The sequence below is a fragment of the Cupressus sempervirens genome, chromosome 2 (genome assembly GCF_028749045.1).
Source record: "Cupressus sempervirens isolate cs-2001-9-10 chromosome 2, ASM2874904v1, whole genome shotgun sequence".
Taxonomy (NCBI): domain Eukaryota; kingdom Viridiplantae; phylum Streptophyta; class Pinopsida; order Cupressales; family Cupressaceae; genus Cupressus; species Cupressus sempervirens.
In genome coordinates this window covers 570836348-570847735 of record NC_143119.1, presented here as the reverse complement: position 1 = coordinate 570847735, position 11388 = coordinate 570836348, and the positions used below count along the sequence as shown (strand labels likewise).

The following is an 11388-nucleotide window of genomic DNA, read 5'->3' as shown; positions in this document are numbered from 1 at the left end:
CATTTTACAATTAGATAGTATTTAGAAATATAAATAAATTTCAAATATTCTCCTAAGAATTAATTTCAAGAAATATGACCTTCATCATTGTAATCAGTTTTCTTGTAAAAATAAATCTTTAATCTATTTTCAATAATGAAATTTGTAAAAATGTATACAAGATAATTAACATACTCATTTAACAACATTAATTGAATTTAATTTTTACAAACTACACTATTATAACTTAAATGTATTTAATTCATTTTACATTTAAAATACAAACAGATTTCAAATATTCTTCCAAGAATCAATTTAAGAAATATGACCTTCGTCATTACAATCAGTTTTCTTACACAAATGATTATATAACTCATGTTGTAGTAGGTTAATACCACACCTATTCTCCACCTAAAAATAGAAAACACTACCGACTTGATCCAAATCCACTCCATTCAAAGTCATGGCAGTCATGGCACACTATAACACATTTCAGTTCACACATAAACATTGCAAGATGATTTTCTCTACGAACCCACCCTGACAGCTACAATTCCACTATGACCCCAAAAGTCCGAGACTCCAGCTCACAAAGAGCTCTTGTTTGTTTTTATTACCTATCTTTATTTATCCTGTAACCATGTGACCATTATTCTGTAAAGCAGAACTTTTATGAAGAAAGCCCGCCAACATTAGCAGCAGAAACCCACGAAAAAAGCTTTATCCCAATCAGACAGCAAATGATTTCCATAGATGATCTTCAGACAGATAGCCGCGGATGGACTCAAACATCATGAAACCTACCCCAAAACAACGATAAATCCTTTCCCAACTCTTCTCACTCCATCTTACAGATGGCGGCGGCGGTGGCAGGCGTAGGAAGTAGTATTATATGGCCAAAATGCCATAGCAAATTCGTCGCAAACCCTAGCCAGTCCTCGATTCAACCCATTTCTAATGTAAATGAAAGAAAAAAAGAGGCAGGTATCGGTTCTTACAGCATGCCGATTGTACTAAATGTGCGCTTGGAAGCTCGGGCGGCCATAAACCCCCAAAACCCTATCTCGCAATTCTTCGAAAATGAAGATGACGACGACTTTATCAGGGAAGAATGTGGAGTGGTGGGAATCTATGGCGATCCAGAGGCAGCACGGTTGTGTTACTTGGCACTGCACGCGTTGCAGCACCGAGGGCAGGAAGGGGCGGGAATCGTAACCGCGGCCGATGGAAGGTTGCAGTCCATAACAGGTGTGGGACTTGTGGCCGACGTTTTCGATGCGTCCAAGCTCAACCAGCTCCCCGGGAGCTTAGCCATTGGTCACGTTAGGTATTCGACCGCCGGCTCATCCATGCTCAAGAACGTGCAGCCCTTTGTGGCCGGCTACAGGTCAGGGTTTTACTTCTTTATAGGGTGTTTTCTCGCATTATGCCCGGCTGCCTCGATTTATTTTAAACATTTTGAGATTATAGAATTAAAAGAATTGTTTTTCTCAGTATATTTGACCCTGTTATTTGTATCAATGTTTGGATTTATACTCTACCAGCCATCTTTGAGATGAAGTTGATTCAAATGGGGGAGCAAAGATAGAGGAGATGGGACAAAACATAAGGAAAAAGTTGGAAAAGGAAACAAAAGAGAAATGTAAAATAAAGTTTTGCCCGCTAAATTCAATAAACAGAAATACAAATATATCAACAAAAATTACAAATCATTCAATCCTATATTTCTATATAAAAGCCAGATAAATATTGAGATAGTTGTGATGTGTGTGGACAAATGCATATAGAAATGTTTGCTGCAATAAATGAGATCACATATTATCACCGGATGATGTTCACATGTGAGTGAAGATCAATAAGTTGATTATTTCTATTATTTCTAAAAGCTTTTCATTTATAAAGAATAACGAGTAGTGCAAAATTAATATAATCTACAAATAAGTGTACATTGTATATCTATTCTAAGTTCAATTTACATGTTAGAAAACTAAGCCTTTCCAAAGGGCGGGTATTTGGTAGATTTTCAGATAGTTGTCTTGGTCCTTTAGACTGAAAATTCCTTCTCCTTTTCATTTATTATCACCGGACCATGTCTTATATTCCAAATGTATTAGAGAATCAACAGTTCAGATTGTGATCAACTGAAATGATAAATCCTCAAATTGATTTGCCAATTGATAGATTGTTAAAACAATATTCGCCAAATTTTCTTTGAAACATACATAACTTTTCAAATTACTCAAAATTTGCACCTATGTGTGATAAGTTCCACGACGTACCTTATAGTCAACTTAAATCCATAAACCTTGGGGCTTTTGGGCTGCAAACAATTGCCAACCACTCTATCTTATGAAATTTTTACCTTCCTTAAAGTTTCACATCGAGAAGCCATAAGTTCAAATCTAGCTGATCTATACTCTTCAACAATTTCTGTATAAAAGCTATGATACTGTCCGGTAGGGAAACACAATTTGATGTCACTTGGCCATGTGAGGAGTACTGAAGGTAGCTCAATGCAGATGTAAGGAGAAATTCTTACTGGAGTTTTGATAAACACTTGCATTTTAATTAATAAATCATTCAAAATTATATCAATGTAGTGATAAGTTCTCCCAATCTTACAAGTGCGTTTTATGGAAGGTGCCTGTCTAAAATTGCCAGTACAGCATGTACACCAGCCTTTGGCCCAAGATGCATTGAATCTACATCTTTGTTGGTGTGTGATCCTAGAAATATTTTTTCTTATAATGGCAATGCTTGTTCTTTTCCAAAACAGTGTCAGCTTCCCTAAACTAGATAAAGCAGACTTTTATATGGTTAAACTTTTAAGGATAAATAATTGCGATGCTAGACTAATTGAGCTACCAGTACGAGAACTGATGGTATCCTATATATTCAGCCACTTGGTCAGATATGTAGAATGTTGCCTTGTATTGTGTGACAGTTAGAGGTCTTTGGTTTACTCTTTCTTGCATAGTTAAGCGGCATTCAAGGTACTTTGGTCTAATGTCTTGACTATCACGTGCCATCTATCATATAGTCTTATAGATTATTAGATAGATAATAAAGTCCAAAAACAAGGAGTTTGCATTTATGGATTCATTTGTGTATCAATAAATGCAATGTGAGTCCTTTGAGGTTTTGATTTCTTACTACAAGCTTTCAAAATTAAAATTCCCTTTTTCAAAAATAAAATTTACCTTTTCCCTTTATTTCTTTGCAAATGATATATATTATATCGCTTTGTGTTTGAATTGAATGATTCACCTCCATTCTACATTTGCAATAGTTTACATTTTTCTGTTACAGGTTTGGATCTGTCGGTGTTGCCCACAATGGAAATCTAGTAAACTACCGAACCCTGAGGGACCGGCTTGAAGAGAGTGGTTCTATTTTTAATACTTCCTCTGATACAGAGGTGGTGCTGCACTTGATTGCCATATCCAAGGCCAGGCCCTTCATGCAAAGAATCGTGAATGCCTGTGAGCAATTAGAGGGGGCATATTCGCTAGTGTTCCTAACTGAGGATAAGCTTGTGGCTGTGCGGGATCCACATGGATTTCGGCCCCTTGTCATGGGTAGGAGGAGCAACGGAGCTGTGGTATTTGCCTCTGAGACATGCGCGTTGGATTTGATAGAGGCCAAATATGAGAGAGAAGTGAATCCAGGGGAGGTGGTGGTTGTTGATGGGGAGGGCATTAGTTCTCTGTGCTTGTTGCCACACCAGGAGCGCAAGGCCTGTATTTTTGAGCACATTTATTTTTCGCTGCCCAACTCATTGGTCTTTGGACGTTCAGTATATCAATCAAGGTATACATTTGGACAGATCCTGGCAGATGAGGCGCCTGTTGACTGTGATGTTGTGATTGCTGTTCCAGACTCAGGTGTTGTGGCTGCACTTGGCTATGCAGCACGGGCCAATGTGCCTTTTCAGCAGGGCCTCATCAGGTAGGTTTTTCTTTAGGCTTCTACTCTTGTACATTTCTTTGTTTGGGTGATAGGGTACTTGATTTCCCTCAATATGCGCAGCACAAAGATTTTAGAAGTGAATTTGTATAAAATAAACTCCATTCACTTGTCCCGCAGTTGTCTCTCAGAAAAATGATGGAGCTTTACAGTGGGCACTAATGAGTCTTTTAGACATTTTCCTTTGAAAATGGTTTAATGAATTCTACGATTTTATAGATTAGTTTCTTGCCGAGAAACTTTAGCAGTCATTTAGAAGAGAATATTCTGAAACAAATGACAAAAAAATGTTTGAGTGAGTATAAGCTGACAGTTTAATATAGAGTTTGTAGAGGCAGTTCCTTTGCTGCAACCTCTTAAAATTCTGTTCCCTTCCGCTACCCAGCCCTGAAAATGTTGTCAAGAAGTGCTCCCTGCTCTATTTTTTGCACAAAGACATTTCATTTTCAATTACGGCATTCAGTAACTGAATGAGACTACTTAATGCAGAAAAATCCCAGGAGCAGCCTCCATGGGATCCCTGTCTTAAGTACCAGTTTGTAAGAATTATTTTAAGGTGCACTTAGTAATGAATCAATCTCGACATAAAATGGATCTGCTCTGTCATTATAACATTCCATTTAATCACTGAAATTGGGAGTAAATATCCCCACTTCAATGGCACCCTTCCTTACTCTTTTGCTCTTGTAAATATGTATGAGACTGTTGATGCTGCTTGATGCTTAATGTGGCATAGGGAATTGTATTCTCTAAAAGTATTCCTTCTCTTCTTCAGGTCACATTATGTTGGGCGAACCTTTATTGAGCCATCACAAAAGATTAGAGATTTTGGTGTGAAGTTAAAGCTTGCCCCTGTCCGGGCAGTCTTAAATGGCAAAAGGGTGGTTGTTGTGGATGATTCCATAGTTCGTGGCACAACTTCATCAAAGATCGTGAGGCTGATCAAAGGGGCAGGTGCTAAAGAGGTTCACTTGAGGATTGCAAGCCCTCCAATTATAGGATCATGTTATTATGGAGTGGATACACCCAGCAGAGAAGAGCTGATTTCAAACAGGCTTGGAGTGGAGGAGACAAGGAAGTTTGTTGGAGCAGATTCGCTGGCTTTCTTGCCCCTAGAGAGATTGAGGGGGCTACTTGGAGAGGAGGCTCCTTCATTTTGTGATGCCTGCTTTTCGGGTAATTATGCGGTTCCCATACGAGATGAGAAGGTGAAGAAAGTTGGGGACTTTGTGGATGATGGAGTGAATGGGAGTGTGGATTTTGGATGGGTGGAAGCTCCGAAGCTGTAAAGCATTGATTCTGCTTCTGTTATATAAATTTTCTTTTTCGATGGATGCAAATTGCAAACAAAGTTTTGAAAGTTGCGGTGCTCAGTTTTTCATCTGTATAATTTCGAATCTTCGGTTCAACTATTTGTCTTAATTGTAGCTGGATGGTTAATTTTTTTTCAGCATTTGCTGCTGGAAGAATTGAGATTTTTTGTATTAAACTAATCGTATGCAGTCATTGGTTTTCAGTGTTAATTGCTGGAGTAAAAACCAAGAAGCCTTGCAGAAAATTACAGAATGTTGCTAAAATAACTTTAACTATATGAAACTATCTTTTGATTGAAGAGATGGGGTTAAGCGTGGAGAAGCTTGCATCCTCTCCAAAGGTTGCAGAATTTTTCTTCACCAAAAATTAGCTGCTCCATGTATTTTGGTGGAGATTTTTCTTTCTGTATCTAATTCAATAGCGTCCATGATATATTTGTACCATGGAATCCCCAATACTTGTTATTTATGCTGAGGATCCTGAAGAAATTTTCTACGAAGAGTTGACGGTCTCAAACATACCCGCATGAGTGTGTAATGCATGTTTGCCTTCTAAACACTTGTCACTATTCAGTCTGGCCTCTTGGATGAATGCATTTACTGTCATATGTGATATTTACTTATAAATTACCAAGACGATGCTGCCCCTTTGATTCTTGTGCTTCGTGAAAATTTCAAACAGGGGAGATATTAATTCTTTTTTTTCAATTGCCATGGTAATGTGAAAGCTTTTATAGAACTACGGGGAACAAAATGTAAATTTATAGGCTTTTGGAATTAAATATTTAAAATTTTCATTTTTATTAAGGAAAAATCAGCTGCCCTCTCTAATGAAAAGATACCAAGTTACCAATATCTTATATTCCTGATAGATTCCATGGTTTACATAGTTTTAAAATTAAATCCAGTCTTTGCTTTCATTTTCCTTCTGCTATTCTGTTGGAAAATCTAGAATGGTAGCCAGTTTGTGGAAACTATATGCTTCATCTAGATATTTTAGTCCTGTATCTCCAATGGAAGCTAGATGGAGTCTCATGAGACCTTGTCATGCTAAAAAGTTATCCCTGTTAAACCTTGGAATTTCTCTCTTGTAAACCATCCTAATCTTTAGCTTAGATCCTTAAAATCCTTCTTGCAAGTAATAAACTAGTTTTATGATAATAATTTCATGAAAATGGACAATTTGAAATGGTAGGGTTCTTATACATAACTCAACACTGTAGAAACACTATGATTTGACTGTGCTATGACTTTTTGTCTTGCATCTCATAATAGAGATCAAATAGGACATACTCCACTATTCTTAATAGTTAATAATGTAGGCCAACAACAATGACTATTCATGTAAGTATCTATTGTAGTACATTACATCCAATGCATGACTATGACTATCTTTACTAGTAAATATTCAGTACTGTATAGTTGCTTATGATTCAAATGTGTCACAATTATTTGAATTCCTACTTCACACTATAGATCAAACATGGTAAACTTTCATTCTTAATGATGTAAACCAACAACAATGACTCTATTTATCTACACAACAAATTCATCAAACACATCTCTATGACCATCTTTTTGAGTTCTTGGAACTAGTAGATAATTCACTTCTTGCAAGATATTTTACAAATTTGTAGGTCTGTTGGCATTACAAAGTTGTCCAAGATCATAATTCTTTAAACTTGAATGAGTGGAAGCAATATTTCATCAAACTGAAAGTGAAATTTTTCCAATCACATAAGAGGATTGAGATATTTTCTACTCACCAAGGAAAATTTTTCTAGCACTTGATGGAGACAAAATGCATTCAATTCAGTTTTGATTGTGTGAATTTTTTTTGAATCAACATTTTGGATCATATTCTATGATCCATCATCAAGATAACCAAAGTGAGATTACTTTGGTATTCTGATGATGGATCAAAGATCACTTTGGTTATACTAATGATGGATCACACTGGTGTGATCTGAAATGTTGATTCAAACAAATTCACACAGTCAAAACCATAAACACTAAACATAAATTATTTAAAAGGAAACTTATAATTCATGCTAAGGACACTAAACATAAATTATTTATACTAAGGATCAAAAGGCTTGCTTTACTATGATGTAAGGAAATGATAATAAATGATTCTATTCACATTTTATTTCCAACACAAAAGATTTACCCAATGCATCCCTATGACTATGTTTTCCAATTTCTCTAGACCAATAGAGGATTCACTTCTTGTATGATATTTTAGATTTGTAGGTCCCTTGACATTGCAGAGTGGTGTGGTCATTGATCATAATTATGTCTTTTTAAGCTTGAATGGGTGGGAGCAATCCTTCATCAATATGAAAGGTAATTTTTTTTGATCACATAAGGGGATTTTGACTTGTTCTACTCATAACAAAAGACATTCTCGTACTTACAGAGATAAAAGCACATTCAATTGAATTTTAATCTATTTTTTTGTTAGTAGCAATTAAGTATAGATTGTATTGAATGAAATTTATTACTTTAGGGCAACTGAACTGCTACTATTGATCACCACTTAGCAAGCCTAAACTCACACAATTTACTACTCTAATTAATTTGAAAAACTCAAAAGAGGAAAGTTCCACAAATTTAATCTTAATTTATTTTCTAGAGCACAAACATATGAACTCAAAAATTTGGGATGCTTAGCAAGGATGCTCCTTTTTCTATCTTGTGATGTGACACTTTTAAATAGACCAAAAATTGGACCATCATCACGAAAACATTTTGAGTAATTTTTTGTCACAATTCATCAAACACTACTATATTTATGAGTTACAACAACTCTTGTAGTACACCTAAAAAAAAGTCATATGGTGAAGCAAGATCACATAAGACAAATAAATATTCAATTAAGAAATCTATAGGATAGACCTAGTGTTTTCTGTTGTTGTTCTAAGTTATGTGCAAACCTTTGGCATATGTGCCTTCAAACTGTGCCATGATGTACTTAGAATTGAATTTCTCTCTTGTTGTTCTCTAAAGCATATGAATCTATCTACCTATGTGTCATGGCTATGACTCTCACTATTTGTTTCATTAAATGATGTAAGTGGGTGACCAAAAAAAGACTATAAGCTCAGAAGAGTAACTCCTAGAAAATGTCAAGGCATATATTTGAAACACAAACTATCATCCCACTAAGCATAGATGAACTTGTTATGTATACACAGTTGTATTTTTGGGCCAAGATTGTGTATAAATTTTTAACCATCAACATTTCAAATCATACTAGAATGAACTTATCATTCCACTAAGCATAGATGAACCTATTCTGCATAGTCAAAGCTAATCCTAAAATGCTTCATTAATCTATGTAGTCCATAATCTGTACTCATTACAACTAGACCATGTTGAAATAGAGACATTTGGTTCAATAATTGAGAATGTTGCCATATAGTTTCCATGGTGTACATACCATGTCATAAAGTGTCACAAGCTTTGGAGCTACTATGAAAGGCTAATAAGAAAGGCTAACACCTTGTTGGTGCTTCAAAAAAAAAAAAAAAACTACTGAGCAATAGAGAGCCTCAATACCAAAATGATAATACTTATGCAACCTAAGGATTAGCCATTTCCTATTTCTAATTACACATGCAAACCATTTGGATCCAACATCAACAAAACCAAGAATGGTGTTCTTCTCTTTAGGCTCTGCAAAACCAAGGTGGGTATACCTAAGGGATGACTCAATTTGACTGTTGTTGTATGAAAACTATTTTAGTTTCATTCTAATTCTCATCCTCAATCCATAAACACATAGCTAATTGTGACATTTTAAATAGAATACATCCCGTATAACAGATTTGGTCATAAAGTCTTTTGTAGATCTGCAAGTGTTCTTTGCAAGAGTGGCTAACTAAGGCTAGAATATTTCATGCAGAAAAGTATTGACCAACTTTGAAGATCTTTATGAAATAAAGGTAAAATTGATTGTAATGTTGCATTTGATAGCCATCTATGATCTATTTCTCTTCCAACTGAATTAATTTGACCAGTGCCTAATCCATTGGGGTTCAGAGTCTACTGCAATTCCATAGATCTAATTTATTGCTTTACAAAAAATATTATCAATAGTTCTTATTGGAATTCATCATTCAAAACATCCTTCCCATTACTATAGAAACCTTTCCAAATTCATCAAAGCATTTATTTAATTCATTGAATTAATAGCAGTGATGAAAAGATATACAACCTAAGATGGATTGCATTCAATTGCACAAGTTTTTACTCACACAACATAAAGATAACTAAGTAATCAAAAGGAGACAAAATTTAGAAGGAACAGATATGGGAACATCTTATAATTTGTATTCATTTTCTTTGAAAATTGTATACACTTGCAGCGAACTCAGAATGGCCTTAGAAAGAAACACAGAGATCATTATATATTAATGTATTCTCAGAAAACTTGTAGAGAAGATACATCATAAGACTTGCTCAAATTACTGGACTGAAAAAAAACTAAGTATATGACTCAAAGCATTAGAAATCGAAAGCTCACATTGCCTTGAAAAATCATTTATATAGGAATGAGTTGCAACAAGAAAAGGGAAAATGTGATTGGCAGGTGTCCTTCAAAAGAAACTTACATACACTTGTCACCAAAAAAACAAAACTGCAAATAACAGAAAGATATATAGATCAAAAATTCCTTTGTGGGTCCCTTTCTATTACATTTCTTCATTCTAATTTGGTTGCTACCCTGATTTCTTCATGTATGCAACTACTAAGCCCACCAATGATGAAATCTATTCTGATGATTAAAAACTAACCTCAACCCATGGGTTTCATCATCATTATACTATACTCTGAGAGTCACTTTTACTCGTCAGTATTCCTTGATCAAATCAGTATCCTAGGCTTATGGGATTGTCACTTAATATGAAGCATCCAAGCTTGGAGGCAATGTGGCTATCAAATATAGCAAACTGAGCATTTTCTACTACCTCAGCCGTATCTGCATTCAAAACCATTCCTCTACCAAAATATGTTCCTCTTTTGAAAAGAAAGACATACATTAACAAAAAGTAAGAGTACTTATACACATGAAACACATGGGTATAAAATCTTCTTCACCCTCTGCAAAAAGTCTAAACAGGGATCTACATATCTCTACTACCCTGGTATTGAAGTATACCTTCTTGAAAAATTCCTTAGAGAACAATGTTATTGCTGATAGTAATTTTTCCAGGTTCATCCTTTTCTCTTTTCACTACCATAGTGACTCAATTAAAGCTCTTTGCCACAGTCTCCAGGAGATCATAATCCATAAAAACACCTAGGACTACTAATCTTCCTCAGTCAAAATTTCATATATAGGCATGTGGAACAAACAACTTCCTCTCTGCAAACCATCTTTTGAACAAATTTGAATCAGTTTGCAAGGTATCAACATCTCAAACCCAATTACCTTCATTAAGCAATCCCTTCGCTATCCACAACCCAAAATTTGGCGAGTCTCTTGGAGGCATTCTTTGACTATATCTTGCAGGACTAGAACACAATAGAAATTATAGTATAGTTACTTACTTGAAGTTCTTTATTATTCCTTTCTATAATTCTACAACTTCTCCTCAAACAAACTGCTTCACACACTTGTCAAATACAATCTTCTCATTAATTGCTTCTGCTCATAAAAGGCTTGAAAAATTTATTCGCATAAGGTGGGACTGAGAAAATCCTTTGTGTTATACTCTATTTTACACATGCAAAGCTTTCAAATCTAATAAATACACAAAGTGGCACCACCTTTTGTATTTAAATCTGTGTCGTCGATCTTTGAAAATCTTGCGATCAAGGGATACGAACAAAAGGTGACAAGTATTTCACTTGACAAGTTGGCTAGTTAACCCAATGAGAGGTAACCACGTATACAGCTTCCTCCCTAATGACATCTTCATTTGGACTCACTAGCAATTGACCTTTTACACCATAGAGTATCAAACCTTCAAAAATAACACCTTCATTCTTATGCATCAAATATTCCTCATATGAGTAGAAAACCTTTGCTGCTATCTTCTCTTTCCCTTTTATGCTCACACGCACACGTATTAGCAGAAACTTTGAAAAATTCCTTCACGTTGCTCCACTCACATCATTACCT

General features: G+C 35.4%; 1 protein-coding gene across 1 annotated transcript; it reads left to right on the top strand.

The window, feature by feature from the left end:
- Window positions 1-469: 469 nt before the first annotated feature.
- On the top strand, window positions 470-5758 carry LOC149574718 (amidophosphoribosyltransferase, chloroplastic-like). Its single transcript, XM_089814536.1, has 3 exons — window positions 470-1366; window positions 3289-3927; window positions 4721-5758. The coding sequence occupies exons 1-3, from the start codon at window positions 834-836 to the stop codon at window positions 5232-5234; spliced, it is 1686 nt and encodes a 561-aa protein (XP_089670662.1). The 5' UTR covers window positions 470-833; the 3' UTR covers window positions 5235-5758.
- Window positions 5759-11388: the final 5630 nt, after the last annotated feature.

Excerpts from the sequence above, each read along its gene's own strand:
- LOC149574718 (XM_089814536.1), top strand. The coding sequence starts at position 834 with ATGGCGGCGGCGGTGGCAGGCGTAGGAAGTAGTATTATATGGCCAAAA. Across the intron at positions 1,367-3,288 it reads CCCTTTGTGGCCGGCTACAG|GTTTGGATCTGTCGGTGTTG; the intron begins GTCAGGGTTTTA and ends TTTCTGTTACAG. Across the intron at positions 3,928-4,720 it reads TTTCAGCAGGGCCTCATCAG|GTCACATTATGTTGGGCGAA; the intron begins GTAGGTTTTTCT and ends TCTCTTCTTCAG.